The 16531-nt window shown below is 36.4% G+C and overlaps 2 protein-coding genes across 21 annotated transcripts in view; one reads left to right on the top strand and one right to left on the bottom strand.

The window, feature by feature from the left end:
• Positions 1-11704, top strand: part of METTL21A (methyltransferase 21A, HSPA lysine) — a 45494-nt gene extending 33790 nt beyond the window's left edge. For 5 of the 7 annotated variants that reach the window (XR_010122219.1, XM_055290416.2, XM_055290411.2 and 2 more), the window contains one exon: positions 10884-11317. Coding sequence is in view for 5 of the 7 variants with exons in the window: in XM_055290416.2 (XP_055146391.1) it covers positions 10884-10897 (14 nt within the window). In the remaining 2 variants the exon portion in view is untranslated. Of the gene's footprint in view, positions 1-10883 lie in introns of all 7 variants that reach the window. The other 2 variants (XM_055290413.2, XM_055290412.2) reach the window with 2 other exon arrangements.
• Positions 1-16531, bottom strand: part of CREB1 (cAMP responsive element binding protein 1) — a 75235-nt gene that overhangs the window by 10545 nt on the left and 48159 nt on the right. For 10 of the 14 annotated variants that reach the window (XR_010122215.1, XR_010122218.1, XR_010122216.1 and 7 more), the window contains one exon: positions 15407-15557. Coding sequence is in view for 10 of the 14 variants with exons in the window: in XM_055290398.2 (XP_055146373.1) it covers positions 15407-15557 (151 nt within the window). In the remaining 4 variants the exon portion in view is untranslated. Of the gene's footprint in view, positions 1-11406; positions 13539-15406; positions 15558-16359; positions 16423-16531 lie in introns of those variants that run through there. The other 4 variants (XM_055290402.2, XM_063645042.1, XM_055290405.2 and 1 more) reach the window with 3 other exon arrangements.

Genomic DNA, 16531 nt, shown 5'->3' with positions numbered 1-16531 from the left:
AGTGGTGCGATCTCGACTCACTGCAACCCTCCGCCTCCCAGGGTCAAGCAATTCCCTTGCCTGAGCCTCAGCTGGGACTACAGGCATGCGCCACCATGCCTGGCTAATTTTTTGTATTTTACTAGAGACGGGGTTTCACCATGTTGGCCAGGATGTTCTCGATCTCCTGACCTCGTGATCCGCCCGCCTTGGTCTCCCAAAGTGCTGGGATTACAGGCGTGAGCCACTGCACCCGGTTGAGAATTTTCTAAAATTAATGACAAGACACCAAGCCACAGACACAAAAACAGTAAGATAAATATGGTGGGGAAGGGGGAGGAAGGAGGGAAGGGAGGGAAAATCCCTAGCCATATTATATTTGAATTTCTGAAAATCAGAGGCAGAGGAAGAAAAGGAGCATTATATACACACAGATTTCTTGTCAGAAACCATTTAAATCATAAGAAAAAAAGTAACATCTTTTTTTTATTTTTTGAGATGGAGTCTTGCTCTGTTGCCAGGCTGGAGTGCAGTGGCGTGATCTGGGCTACTGCAACCTCTGCCTCCCGGGTTTAAGCGATTTTCCTGCCTCAGCCTCCCGAGTAGCTGGGACTACAGGTGTGTGCCACCATGCCCAGCTCATTTTTTGTATTTTTAGTAGAGACAGCGTTTCACCATGTTGGCCAGGATGATCTCAAACTCCAGACCTCGTGATCCTCCCACCTCGGCCTTAAGTGACATCTTTAAAGTCCGTCACTTCAAAGAAAAAAATGATAAACCCGGAATTCTATACCCAGCAAAAATATCTTTCAAATTTGGTGATGAAATAAACTTTTTCAAACAAAACTAGAGGGAATTCATTGCCAGAAGATCTATTTTCTAAGAAATGTAAAAAAGAGTTTTTGAGGCAGAAATATAATAGATTAAAACATGGATTTATATAAGGAAATGAAGACAATTGAAAATTAAATATATAAATGTAAAATTAAAAATTTCTACTTGTGCCATAGTTTGCCAATCCCTGATCTAAACCATTTAAAAGACATGTAGCTCAGTAAAAAAGCAGGACCTAAGTATATGCCATCTACAAAAATCCCACTTCAAATATAAACAGAGACGAAAAAGGATGGAGAAGGATATATTATACAAATACTAATCAAAAGGAGGCTGGGAATGGTGGTTCACGCCTGTAATCCCAGCACTTTGGGAGGCTGAGGTGGGTGGATAACTTGAGGTCAGGAGTTTGGGACCAGCCTGGCCAACATGGCGAAACCTCGTCTCTACTAAAAATACAAAAATTAGCTGGTGTGGTGGCGCACACCTGTAATCCCAGCTATCTGGGAAGCTGAGGCACGAGAATCACTTGAATCTGGGAGGTGGAGGTTGCAGTGAGCCGAGATTGTGCCATTGCCATTGCACTCCAGCCTGGGCAACGGAGCAAGATTCTGTCTCAACAAACAAACCAAACCAACTGGGGTAGTTTTATTAGTATCAGACAAAGCAGACTTCTGAAGAAGGAATATTGTCAGGGATAAAGACAGACATTATATAATAATAAAGAGGTCTATCCTCTAAGAAGACATAATTCTAAATGGAAGATGTAATTCTCATGTATGAGGCAAAAGCTAATAGAACTGAAAGGAGAAATAAACAAAGGGATGAATGCCTTAATACACTCTCCTGTCAGTGATGATAGACTAAGTAGAGTCTCAGAGATGACAGAATAAGTAGAAAATTAAAAATGATATAAGTACACCTGAATGACATAATCAACTACACCTATTTGACATTGATATGATACTTGATAATTTAAGAGAATAAAAATAATACAAAGTATGTTCTTGGGCCATAAAACACCTGGGAAGATCCTCGATTATTTGGAAATTGAACATTAAACATTTCTAAGTCTATAGGTCAAAAAAGAAGTCTCAAAGGAAATAAAAAAAATTTTAAGCTGAATGCAAATAAAAATGACAACCCAAAATTTGTGGGACGCAGCTAAACCAATGCTAAAATGGAAATTTACAGCCTTAAATACTTATGTTAGAAAAAAAGGGCTTAAATCAATTATTTATATCAAGGGTTGCCAAACTTTGCTTCCCTGCTTGTTTTTGTAAATAAAGTTTACTGGAACACAGTCAATATTATCCATCGCTGCTTTGGTATTACAACGGCAGAGTTGAGTAGTTGTGAAAAATCACTTGGTCTGCAAAGCCTGAAATATTTACTATCTGGCCCTTTACAAAAGATTTGCCAAACTGATCCAACTATTATCTTAAGAAACTAGATACCTGCAGATGTTTTCTTAGAAACTGAAATAAGACAAAGGTATATATTAATAGGAAAAAATTTACAGTTAATGAAAAAAGAAACTAGAAAGAGAACAACTAAAAAAACCAAAGGAAGCAGGAGAAAATAATAAAGATCAGAGTACAAATCAATACAATTCTAAGGAGAAAACTAATGCAACTAAGAATTTTGGTTGCTTAAAAACAATCAACAAAATTGATAAACCTTTAGCCAGACTAAAAAAAAGGAGGGTGGCTGGGGTAGGGGTGGTGAATAGAGAGAGAGAGGAAAGACAACAATTATCAATATTAGGAATGAAGGGCGGGGGACATCCCTACTGACATCCCATACAGTAAAAGAATAATAAACTAACACTATAAACAACTCTACGGTCATGAATTTGATAACTTTGAAGAAATGGACCAATGTCTTAAAAACACAAACTTCCAAAACTCACTGAAGAAGAAATAGTCTGAATGATCCCGTATTAAAAAAAAAAAACAAAAAAAAAACTTCTCAAAATAGAAAACTTCAGGCCTATGTGGGTTCACTGGCAAATTCTACCAACCATATAAGGCTTAAATGATACAAATATTACATTCTCTTCCAGAAAAAGAGAAGGCAAGGGAAGACTTCCACCTCATTTATAAGGTCAGCATTACCCTAATAACAAACTAATGACAAAGAAACTAAAATCCCATATTAGCCATAAACGTAGACATAAAAATCCTCAACAAAATATTAGCAAATTGAATCCAGCAATGTATAAATGATACTTCATGACCAATTGGGGGTTCATCCCAGGAATGCATGCGTATCTCAAAATTGGAATATGAATGTAATTCACTCTAATAACAGACTAAATAAGAGAAACAACACAATCGCCCCAGTAGATTCTGGAAAAGCATTTGACAAGATTAAACAACAATTTATGATGAAAACTCTCAGAAACTAAAAATCAAAGAGAGTTTTTTAAACAATGTAATAAAGAGCTTTTTACAGAGACCCTACAGCTATTACATTACTTAAGGTCCCCCAAAGGTGTCCATGTACTGATCTCTGCAGTCTGTGAGTATGTTACCTTATATGGCAAAGGGGAATTAGGTTGCAGATGGAATTAAGGTTGTTAATTAGCTGACCTTAAAATAGGAAAATTATCTTGGGTTACCTGGGTGGGCCCAGTTAAACCACAAGCATCCTTAAAAGTAGAAGAGGAAAGCAGAAGAAAATGTGACTGCAGAAGGGGAACAGAGATACACTATGTTGAAGATGGAGAAAGGGGGCCATGAGGCAAAAAATGTGGGTGGCCTCTAGAAGCTAGAAAGGGCAAAGAAACACATTTTCACCTAGAACCTCCAGGAAGCAATGCAGTCCTGCTGACACCTTCATTTTAGCCCAGTGAGACCCAATGAAGGCCTCTGATCTTATAGAACTGGAAGACAATACATTTGTGTTGTTTAAGCCACTAAGTTTGTGGCAGTTTGTGACATGCAGCAATAGAAAACTAATATACCCCCTAAAATCAAGAATAGGGCAAAGATGTCCTCTCTCACCACTCCTATTCAACATCATAGCACAAGTCCTAAACATTGCAATAAGGAAAAAAATTTAAAACGCATGTAGATTAGAAAGAAATAATTAAAACTGTCCATATTTGTAGGTGACATGATTATTTGTGTAGAGAATCCCAAAGAATCTACACCCCCCTGACAAAGCTCGTAGAACTAATTAGTAAATTTAGAATGGTCATAGGATAAAAGGTAAATATACAGAAGCCAATTTTATTTCCATATATCAGCAATGAACAATTGAATATACCATTTCAAATAGCATATGTACCCCCATCCCCCTCCCCGCCAAAAAAAACCAGAAAACAATTCATACTTGGGTATAAATCAAGTAAGATATGTACAGGATCTATATGCTGAAAAATAAATTAAGATTATATTGTGTTCATGGAACCAAAAACTAAGTATTGCTAAGATGTGACTTCTTCACAATTTGATCTATAGACACAACACAATCCTAACCAAAATTCTAGCACACTTTCCGTAGACATCAACAAGCAGATTATAAAATATACATTAAAGCGCAAAGGAACCAGAATAGCCAAACAAGTTTAAGAACAAAGTTGGAGGACTCACATTAGCAAATTCAAGACTTATTATACAGAACTCAAGGCAACATGGTATTGGCTAAAGGACAGACATGAAGATCAATGGAAACAGACCCACAAAAATATGGTCAATTATTTTTGAAAAAGAGAGCAAGGGCAATTCAATAGAGAAAGAATAGTCTTTTCAACAAATGGATGTTCCTATAGAAAAAAAATGGATCTCGACACATCCTCACACCTTATATAAAAGTAAACTCAGGAGGGAATTACAGATCTAAATATAAAACTCTAACATAAAACGTAACACTTTTAGAGGAAAACAAAGAAGTCTGTGTGATAATGATTTAGGCAAAGAATTCTTTTTTCCCTTTTTAGTTGACATAAAATTGTAGATATTTATGAGATACAGTAATACTCTGATATGTGTATACAGTATGTAACGATCAAATTATGGTAACTAGCATATCCATCACCTCAAACTTATCATTTTATTGGGTTGTGAACATTCAAAATCCTCACTTCTAGCTTTGTGAAAAAACACAAAAAGTTGTATTTAACCATATTCACCCTACGGTGCTACAGAACACCAGAACTCATTCTACCAACCTAGATGTAAGTTTGTGTCCATTAACCAACTTCTCCCCATACTCCCTGTCTCACCTTCCCTTCCCAGGCTCTAATACCCACAATTTTACTCTCTACTTCCATGAGCTCAAAAAATTTTAGCTCCCACACGAGTGAGAACATGTGGTATTTATCTTTCCATGTTTGAGTTATTTTGCATAACCCATAATGTCCCCCAAGTTCATCCACATGGCCACAAATGATGAATTTTCATTCTTTTTAGTGGCTTGACAGTATGCCACTGTGTATATACACTGCAATTTTCTTTATCCGTTCATATGTTGATGGATATTTAGGTTGATTCCCTATCTTAGCTACTGTGAAGTGATGCAATACTGGTTTCCTTTCTTTTGAATAAATACCCAGTAGTAGGATTGCTGGATCATATAGTGGTTCTTTTATTTTTTGTGTGTTTTTTTTTCTTTTTTCTTTGAGATGGAGTCTCGTTCCATCATCCAGGCTGGAGTGCAGTGGCGCGATCTCGGCTCACTGCAAGCTCCGCCTCCCAGGTTCACGCCATTCTCCTGCCTCAGCCTCCCGAGTAGGTGGGACTACAGGCACCTGCCACCATGCCTGGCTAAATTTTTGGATTTTTAGTAAAGATGGGGTTTCACCGTGTTAGCCAGGATGGTCTCAATCTCCTGACCTCGTGATCCACCCGCCTTGACCTCCCGAAGTGCTGGGATTACAGGTGTGAGCCACCACGCCCAGCCCTTTTAGTTTTTTTGAGAAACCTCCACCCTGTTTTCCGTAATGGCTGCATTAATGTACATTCTCATCAACATTGAGAAAATTCTAACACAAACAGAAAGAGTTCACCTGTCTCTGCATCATCAGTGTTTGTTACTTCTTGTCTTTTTGATAATAACCATTCTATCTAATGATATTTCATTGTGGTTTTAATCTGACAATTAGTAACTGTTGAGCTTTTCAAATATATTTCTTGGCCATTTGTATGTCTTCTTTTGAGAAATGTCTATTCAGACCTTTTGTCCACTTTTTAGTAGGATTTTTTGTTTGTTTGTTTTCCTGTTTGGTTGAGTTCCTTATATATCCTGGTTATTAGTCCCTTGTCAGATCAACAGTTTGTAAATATTCCTCCCATTCTGCAGGTTGTCTCTTCACTCTGTTGTTTCCTTTGCTGTTCAGAAGCTTTTTAGTTTAATATTTGCACTTCACTATTTTTCTTTTTGTTGCTTGTGCTTTTGGAGTCTTAGCCATGAAGTTTTTGCCTAGTCTAATGTCAGGAAGCATTTCCCCCATGTTTTTAGTAGTCTAAGAGTTTGGGGTCTTATGTTTAAGTATTTAATCTACTTGGAGTGGATTTTTGGGTATGGTGATAGGTATCTAGTTTCATGCTCTGCACAAAGATATCCAGGTTCCCCAATACCATTGATTGAAGAGAGTGTCCTTTCCCCATTGTATGTTCTTGGCACATTTGCTGTAAATAAGTAGATTTATTCTGGGTTCTTTATTCTGTTCCACTGGTCTATGTGTTTTTATATCAATACTATGTTTTGGTTACTACAGCTTTGTAGTATATTTTGAAGTCAGGTAGTGTGATAGCTTCCATGTTGTTCTTTTAGTTCAGGAATGCTTTGGCTATTTGGGCTGTTTTTGGTTCCATAAGAATTTTTTCTTTCTCTTTGACTTTTGAGTTTGAAAATAATGTGTCTTTGAAAGACCTTTTTGGATAAACTGTTTTAGTACATATGAGCTTCCTGTATCTGGATGTATATATCTCTCTCTAGACATAGGAGGTCTTCAGTGATTATTTTGTTAAATAGGTTCTCTATGCCTTTTCCTATCTTTTCTCCTTGTGGCACTCCCAAAATTGAAATATTTGTTTGCTTTATGATGTCCTATGTAGGCTTTCTTCATCCTTTTTAGTGTGTGTTTGACTGGGTTATTTTAAAAGACCTATCTTAAAGTCCAGAAATTCTTTCTTCTGCTTGAAAGGTTTTTAAGCAGAAATTCTTTCTGCTCGACTGTTTTTTATTAAATTCTTCAGTTCCAGAATTTGTTTCTTAAAATATTTACCTCTTTAATTTCTCATTCAGATCATGAATTGTTTTCCTGATTTATTTGTATTGTCTATCTGTGTTCTGTTGTTTCTTGCTGAGTTTTCTTAAGATCATTATTTTCAATTCCTTTTCAGGCATTTTATTACCTGTTCTTTGAGATCTGTTAGTGGAAAATTATTGTGTTCCTTTGGAGGTATCATGTTTCCTTAGTATTTTATGTTTCTTGTGTCCTTATCTTGTTATCTGTGCAACTGCTGCTTTATCCAATTTTATGGACTGGCTTTTGTAGAGAGAGACTTTTACTGTAGATGTAGCTGTAGTGTTAGCTGGGTAGGGTGCTCTGGATTTGATTCTAGGTGGGTTCAGATGTGTTGTCTCTGTATGATTTCTTTTACTGTCATCAATGGTGGTATTTATGATTCTCTCATGGCATCTATGATTTCTTCAGTGGCTTAGGCTTCGGTTGTCAGTGGAGGCTGTGATAAAGCTTTGCTGAGGATGGGGACATCAGGTTGGCTGGTATGTGGACACAAAGGCCTTTACGGTGGCAGCAGGCCGGGCAGGCCTATCTGCAGGCCTCTGGGTGGCACGTGTGATAGTGAGAGCAAGCTGGTCTTCATGATTCCAGACAGTGGGTGCTGGTGGGCAGGACAAACCAATCCTCAGGCACCCCAGATGATGTGTGTGGACACCAATGGGCCTGTCCATAGGCTCCTAGACGTGTGTAAGTGGGCTGGGCCTATCCAGGCAGAAAATTCATAAATACAATACCACAAACATGATGTACAAAAGGACAAAACTGATAAAATGGGCCTCATCAAAATGGCAACCTTTTGCTCTGCAAAAGATAGATAATGTTAAGAAAATTACGCCGGGTGCGGTGGCTCACGCTTGTAATCCCAGCACTTTGGGAGGCCGAGGCGGGCGGATCACGAGGTCAGGAGATTGAGACGACGGTGAAACCCCGTCTCTACTAAAAATACAAAAAATTAGCCGGGCGTGGTGGCAGGCGCCTGTAGTCCCAGCTACTCAGAGAGGCTGAGGCAGGAGAATGGCGTGAACCCGGGAGGCGGAGCTTGCAGTGAGCCGAGATCGCGCCACTGCACTCCAGCCTGGGTGACAGAGCGAGACTCCATCTCAAAAAAAAAAAAAAAAAGAAAATTAAAGAAAAAGCTGCAGACTGAAAGAAAATACTTGTTCTGACAAAGGATTTGGAAAAAAGGTCACTGAAAACAAAAGAAAACAAATAATAGAAATGAGTAAAAGATCTAAATAGACGTTTCATCAAAGAAAACATATAGATAGCAAATCACATAAAAGTCACTAGTGAGGGTTGGGCACAGTAGCTCACACCTGTAATCCCAGCATTTTGGGAGGCCGAGGCGGGTGGATCATCTGAGGTCAGGAGTTCAAAACCAGCCTGGCCAACATGGCGAAATCCTGTCTCTACTAAAAATACAAAAAATTAGTCAGACATGGTGGCAGGTGCCTGTAATCCTGACTACCCAGGGAGGCTGAGGCATGAGAATCTCTTCAACCCAGGAGGCAGAGGTTGCAGTGAGCCGAGATGGTGCCACTGCACTCCAGCCTGGGTGACAGAGGCAGACTCCGTTTCAAAAAAAAAAAAAGTCACTAGTGAAGTGCAAGTTAAAACCGTAAGATATCCATTATACCAGTTCTAGAGCTGGGGGACAAATAATAAACCTGACAATGTCAAGTTTTGGCAAGGATACAAAGCAACTGAACTCTCATACATTCCTGGTGGGAATACAAAATGGTACAGCCATTTTGGAAAACAAATGGACAGTTTATTTAAAAAGTTAAATATACACTTAGTTACATTTCGTGCAACCAGCCTACTCCTAGATATTTACTCATGTTAATGGAAAGTTCATATAAAAACCTTTATGTGTTGATAGTAACTTTATTTCTCTAAAACTGGAAATAACTGGGATGAAATTCAAAGTGAATAAACAAAGCACAGTACATCTATAAAATGGAATTATCTGGGATAAGTCCCAACTACTGATTCATGCAACAAAATCAATAAATCTTAAATGCATTTTGCTAGATGAAGGAACCAGATCTAAAAGGCTACAAATTATAATTTAAGATTCCATTTGCAAGAGATTATGGAATAGACAAAACTATGAGGGTGGAAAACAGTTCATTGGTTTTCAGGGCATGGGGGAAGCTGACTTCAAAGGGATAAGAGAATACTTAGTATTATATAACTGTTAGTTAACTAGTATAATTGTTCCATATGGCATTGTGGTGACAGATACATGACACTGCATCTATCAAAACCCATAAAACTATACAGCACAAAGAGTGAACTTATGTATATGCAAATTTAAGGATAAAAACTTAGGGATGTCAGAAAATCCCAGACTGAAGACTGTGACAAATCTAACTGTACTACAATCATATGATATAACCTCATTGAAAGGGGTGGAGAAAAAAGGAGCAGAGTGAAGTAACTTTAGAAAACAGCACTTTCGCTAAATACTATTAGGCCAAAAACAAAAAGAAGTGTATATAAATACTGCAATGTCACTGGTAAACTTGATTCTCACAATGGTACATATTATCAATTCTTACAAGTTTTCTGTATGTATAGTAGATTTAAACAAACATATAAGCCAAGTTTCTTTCGGAGAAAGAAGTTACAAATAGGCAAAGAGAAGTCTAAAATGAGCCATGTGGTTAAAGCTTAGAGTCAGATATGTTAGTGTGTATTCCTATTTAAGTATGTAGTTGTCCCTCAGTATCTGTGGGGGATTGGTCCCAGGAACTCTCATGAGTATCAAAATCCACAGATGCTCAAGTCCCTTACATAAAATGGCATTATATTTGCATATAATGTATATGCATCCCCCTATATACTTAAAATCATCTCTAGATTACTTATATTTAATACAATGTAAATACTAGGTAAATAGCTGTTATACTAGATTACTTTTTTATTTGTATTATTTTAAAAATTGTTATATTGTTACTTTTTTTTCTTGAATGTGGACTATGGAAAACAGAGCCAACTATATATAAAGATACAGAAATAAGAATGTGTGCATATATGAAGGTGTGTGTGTGTGTGTGTGTGTATACATTTTTTTTTCTTTTTGAGGCAGAGTCTTACTCTGTCACTCAGGCTGGAGTAGTGGTGCCATCTCAGCTCACTGCAACCTCCACCTCCCAGGTTCATGCAATTCTTCTGCCTCAGCCTCCTGAGTAGCTGGGATTACAGGCGTGCACCACCACCTTGGCTAAATTTTCTCTTTTTAGTAGAGACAGGAACCATATTGGCCACCATCTTCTAATAAAGGAACTAGAGATCATTGGAAAAATGGCTCATTCCAAGGCTAGGGAAGGGAAAACACAAGATGAGAACCTGGACAATCTTGTAGTCTCAGAAAATAAAGATGTGCTTAAAAAGAAAAAAATGGGGCATGTCAAAAGGACACAGAAGACACTTATAAAAGATCCCAATGGCCAAAGCTAGAACAATATGAACAACATAATAAATAACAATAGTATTGGATTATAATTCCCAAAATATGTGTTTGTATTGATAAAATAAATAATGTGGAGCAGAAACAAATCTTGTTTATAGAATTCAGTTGTTAAGTTGTTAAATATATAGAAGGGATGGAGATATACAAAATTCCCCTTAGAATAGCAAATAGTAATAATTACTGTAGACAAGATTTACTGATGAATTCTAAAACTGGTGGGCAACACTTTGAAAAGAATATATCTGCACAGCCTCCAAGTATTTCTTCTAAAATACACCTAATTACTGTGGTGGTTTTAACATATGACCACAAATTCTTTCATATACTCCCTTTTAGGAGGTGAAATTTAATTCTCCTCCCCTTGAATATGGGCTGGACAAAGAGAAAAATGGTAGCTCAACAGTGGAGACACCTGGACAGCACTTTAACCAAGTGATCAAAGTTAACATCGCCAGTTATGTATGTGCTCCCGGATGTGATGTTATGAGAAGGGCACACACACTATACCTCTGTGGAATTCCTCCCCAAAACCTATTATCTCAATCTATCCATAGAAGACACTGGACAAATACAAACTGAGGGATATTCTAAAAGAAAACAGATCACTACTCTTCAAAAGTGACAAGGCCATCAAAGACAAGGAAACAGAAACTTTCACAGACTGAAGGAGACTATAATTAAATGCAATATGGTACCCAAACTGGATTATGTAAGTAAAAAAACTGGGGAAATAAAATGTATAATTCAGTTAATGGCATTATACCAATGTACTTTTATTTTTGATAAATGTACGCTGGTTATGTAATATACTAAGATTAGAGAAAGCTGGATGAGGGGTATCTGGAACTCTGTAGTACTATTTTTACAACTCCTTTTTAAGTTTAAAATTACTTAAAAATACATTAAAAATGTATATTTACCTTTGTACTGGTTTGAGTAAAAAAACTGACTTTAGAATGTTAACATTTTAGATGGTGAAATTAGAAGTAATTAAATTTTTAGGTAATGTTTCTTAATTTACTTATAATGAACATGTTTTACTTGTGTAATAATAATAAATTTAAAAAAACTGATAGTAATGTACATACTCTTTGGTAACCTGCTTTTGTCCGAGAACATCTTCCCATCTTAATAAAAATACATCTTTATTTACTCTTAATGGCTAGTTGTATATAGTTGAATGGATATATTTTAATTCATATCAAATACACTTTAATTTTTTTAGAATTTTTCAAATTTTTTACCCTATCCATTTTCTAAGAATCTGCCTATTTATATCCCTCAACTCATTAGTCTTCTGACATTATTTGTTAAAATGTTTGCTACTTTATCTTTTACTTTGCTAAATAGGGGGTTTACAGTTTTATATGGTCAAATCCATTTAACCTTTTCCTTAGTTACTTCTGCCTTTAGGGAATCTGCTTTTAAAATCCCCCTACAATGTAAAGTTACATAAAGGCAAAGGTGATAGATTGTATTACTTTCACAATTTTTCACTCTCCACTTCCTGTAGGAAGAGTTCATTCCCACTCCACTGACTTTGGGCTTGTCCTTGCCTGTGCTGTGGCTAACAGAGCACGAGTAGACGTAATGTTCACCAAAATCAAGCAAATGCTTTCAAAAGCATTGCCCTTTTCTCAAAGAGGTGCTGCTCTAGCCCAGGATCCTAGACCCAGATGGGCATATGAAGGAGAGCCACAGCAACTGACCTGCAGCTGCCAAAATGTAACAGAAGTGAGGAAGAAATTTTAAGACACTGAGATTCGTGGTTGTTACTGTAGCAACACAAATTAACAGAAGAGCTGTCTACACTTTCTTTTAGAATGTTTACCACTTACCTTCATCTTGAAATAAATGGCAATTTGGATAGTGATGAATTTTTTGGATTACAATCTTTTCCTATCAAACTTTAGTTTAAGATAGGCTGTGTTTGATGTGCATAAGGGAAATTCATCCTAGTGAGCATGCTTAGGAGGAGTGTGCTTCTCTTAACTTTTCCACTGAAATAGCCACACTAGAAGAGGAAACCAAATATGGAGATTCTGGGGGTGCAGCAAAACCACTGCTGGTATAAATTTCTTTTAAATCTCTTATTTTACCTTAAAAATAAAATTTCTGTCAAATATTTTAGCAAAATGAACATTCAAGGAAAGCACTCCATATTCACCTCCTAAGGCTACACATCCCTAGCATACTGCCATGTGCTCTGGTTTGAGAGGCACAGCAGAAGATGGCTGCATACTGGAATCAGTGAAGTAGCATGTTTACAGTCTTTAGTGCCAGATATGGGTTCAAATTTCAGTTCTACTAATCTTATAAAGTGTGTGACCTTTGGCAAAATATTTGAATTTTCTGATATTTACCTTCTCCTCCTGTAAAGTGAGGATAAGCTTCTACCTCACTGTAGGTAGAATTAATAAAATAATATATACTGGAGCTTAATAAATAGCACTCGGCAGAAAGGTCAAAGCCAGAATATACAGAATTAGGAAGTATCAGCATATAAAGTAATGCCTGAAATACATGGGTATGGATGAGGGTTCAAAGGAAAAATTCGAAAAGTAGTCAGAAAACCAGGTGAAGTAAGCCAAGGAAGAGTTTAGAGCAATGAGAAGTCAAAAGTGTCAAATACTCCATAGAGTTAAAATTAAATGAAAGAAAATACTAGATTTGCCAAGTGGGAGGGAATTTGTACCTTTTTATAGACATATGAGCGGTATGCTAGTCATAGAAGCCAGATTCAAGTGAATGGAGGCTGAAAAAGTAAAAGCAGCAGTAATCTGGTAAGGAAAGGGAAAAGGAACTATGGCAGAATCAATGGGAAGTTTCCTTTTTAAAGAGTAGCGTAACTATATCTAAGCAAAGTAATGTTATGAAAGAGTCCATGGTAAGTCAAGTAGCTTCCCTGAAGATCTCAGGCAAGCAAAGCCTGGTAGGAACTGTAGTTATGTGTGCCCTGTTCCTAACTTGTTGGTGGCAGTGGTCATAAATCTGAAAGAAAAATAAACAGAAGAAAAAGGAAATTTGGTCTGCCAGTCAACGGGGGGAAACATTTTGTTCCACAGAGCCAAACTACATAGGCATAAACAGACATAAACAGAAGTCCTTCTGTTGTTTTTTATAATCAAAAGGATTTACTTTCTGATTCTGCTCCTATGTTTGTTTAGAACTGTTTAGTAAGCAGTGTTGTCTTAAATATTACTATTCAGGCTTTGCTTGAGACTTCTTGATCAGACTTGCTTCTAATTTTAAGTTAAGGGTTTCCTTATAAACATTTTTAAAAACTGAAAAGATTTTAATTTTTATTTACAGATTTTAATTTATATTTTAAAATATATTTGAATTATGAATGCAGCTTTTACGCTTCTCTTTAGTAAAACTTAAATACTCAAAATCACAGATGGATGGGGCACAAATAAAAGTCACTTGAGGGCTGGGCACCATGGCTCATGCCTATAATCCCAGCACTTTGGAAGGCTGAGGAGGGTGGACCACAAGGTCAAGAGTTTGAGACCAGCCTGGCCAAAACAGTGAAATCATGTCTCTACTAATACAAAAATTAGCCAGGCGTGGTGGTGGGTGCCTGTAATCCCAGCTACTCAGGAGGTTGAGGCAGGAGAATCGCTTGAACCCAGGAGCTGGAGGTTGCAGTGAGCTGAGATCGCACCATTGCACTCCTGCCTGGGCGACAGAGCAAGACTTCATCTCGGGAGAAAAAAAAAAGTCACTTGGCTTGTTTCCAACTCTTTTTCTAATATCCCAGAAAAATCTCTGCCATTTCTCAAGAGTTTAGATATAATTTACTAACATTGTGACAGCTAAGAATATTTTAGGAACAAAAAAGCTGATCTGGGCTGTAAGTGAAATTGCACACACACACAAACTCATTTCAACAGAGCACTACAGTTACAAAGTGCTTTCAAAGGAATTCTCTTACTTGACTTTTACAACAATACTTTGGGTGTGTGCTGGAATCCCATTTTACAAAACTGAGGTACAGAAGGTTAATACCTTCTCCCAAAATGGAGGGATAGGACTAGGACTTGGAAGCCCTGCTTCTTTCACTCTATCAGTGTTTGAAGTATCCTGGGATGAACAGTGAGATACTTTCACCAATTTCAAACTTTTTAAACCTTTATATACCCTTATTTTCATTTTCTTCTGTTTGTCTCAGTCACTTCTATATGAAAGTTCTAAACTAGTATTTAGTAACTTATTTTTATTGTTTTTGATGGCAAAATCATTTACAGCAATAGTTACTTTCTGAGAATTGCTTTACTAACATTTCACGGATTTTGAATGTAGTATTTTTTGAAGACTATATTTTAAGATTTTTGTCCGTAACATGGTATTCTTAGAATTAACATATTTTTGAAGAATCTTTAGGTGTTAAAATGTTATATTTTGAGTAAAGACATTATTCATTAAAACATGAACTGGCCACCATACATTTAATTTATATCAACTAAATTTAATATAGATAAAATTTAACACACAGTTAACATATATATATGAAACTCTTGATCTTCTTGAACAATACTATACATGAAAAGAAACCGTTTTTAAATAACCTGGCTAACTGGTTGGAGTGCAAATATAGGAAAGTTTGCATTAAATCTCCTGTGGGGAAACTGCATGAAAGAAAACTATTCCATGATCAAAGATTGACCCATAATCATATAGCTATCTTTTAAGTTCAGCTTATCAAATAAAGAAAATTTAGCAAGATCCATTAATTCTGCTGGAAAAAAAAAATCCAATGCAAAGATCCTATTACCAGTAGATGTAAAGATACACATCCAGCAGAATGTGAAGACACACTTAACCCACAACAATCTAAGTAAATGCAGTATTTGTACCTGTTCTTCATTAGACGAACCTCTCTCTTTCGTGCTGCTTCTTCAGCAGGCTGTGTAGGAAGTGCTGGGGAGGATGCCATAACAACTCCAGGGGCAATAGTGCTAGTGGGTGCTGTGCGAATCTGGTATGTTTGTACATCTCCAGAGGCAGCTGAAAAAAACAGTGAGCATGGTGTAAGACAGAAACACTGCAACTTGATTTAATTATGTGTATCAATCATCAATCTAAGCATGTATTTTGGACTAAAAGGGAAACAAAAAAGAAAAGATGATTCTGGCTAAAGTGTTGAAAGAATCAGCACTCTTTGTGCCACTACTGAGAAATAATTCCCAATGTAATGTATTTATTACAGTAACCTATGTCCGCTGGATCTTATATTTTATTTTTCATTTGAATGCATTTCTATTCTGTTGTTAACATGCTTACCAACCTTAAGTCTAAAAGGTAAGTGGGGCACAGCTTGGATGATCTTCCTAGATATAGTCCTCAATGTCTTCCTTTGATATTGGTAAATTCATATTAAAAAATTTCAAGTAGACTCTTGCCACGACATAAAAACGACCATGATTTTTCATAAAATAGCAAAATGAAAAAGAAAATAAAGCATTATGGTCAACTATTATAAATTTTGAATTAAAACAAAACCAAAAGTATGAAAAAGTGTATCACTTGATGCCAATTGTATTATCTGAAAACACTGTTTTAATGTAAATGATAATGGCTAAATAAACTGAAGTTTTGTTTTTCTGATTCACCATTTGTAAAAACAAACACAATCACTATTTGTCAAACTGCTTCTAAAAACAGCGTAATAATATGCTCTCCTAAGAATATGGAACCTAATGTTACTTAAAAAAATTTGAAGGTCTTTATAAAATTATTCATATTAATTATTAATATCAATTAAAATGTATGGTTTGAGTGGAAAAGATTTATATACTAAACATGTTACCATCTTCAAACTGACGTTCAGAATTCAAATTCACTGACATCCTGCTTTACAATTTTTGAGTACCTGCATGTAAAGTGAAAAGTTGTTTTACTCTCATCAATAAGCAAAATAGTATCTTTTTCAAATACTCGTTTAATAACAGAATATATTCTGTAAACATTAGGGCTCTTTA

Source organism: Symphalangus syndactylus, chromosome 8, assembly GCF_028878055.3.
Source record: "Symphalangus syndactylus isolate Jambi chromosome 8, NHGRI_mSymSyn1-v2.1_pri, whole genome shotgun sequence".
In the NCBI taxonomy this organism is placed as follows: Eukaryota; Metazoa; Chordata; class Mammalia; order Primates; family Hylobatidae; genus Symphalangus; species Symphalangus syndactylus.
Note: the sequence above shows the minus strand (reverse complement) of the source record. Positions and strands in the feature narration are given on the sequence as shown.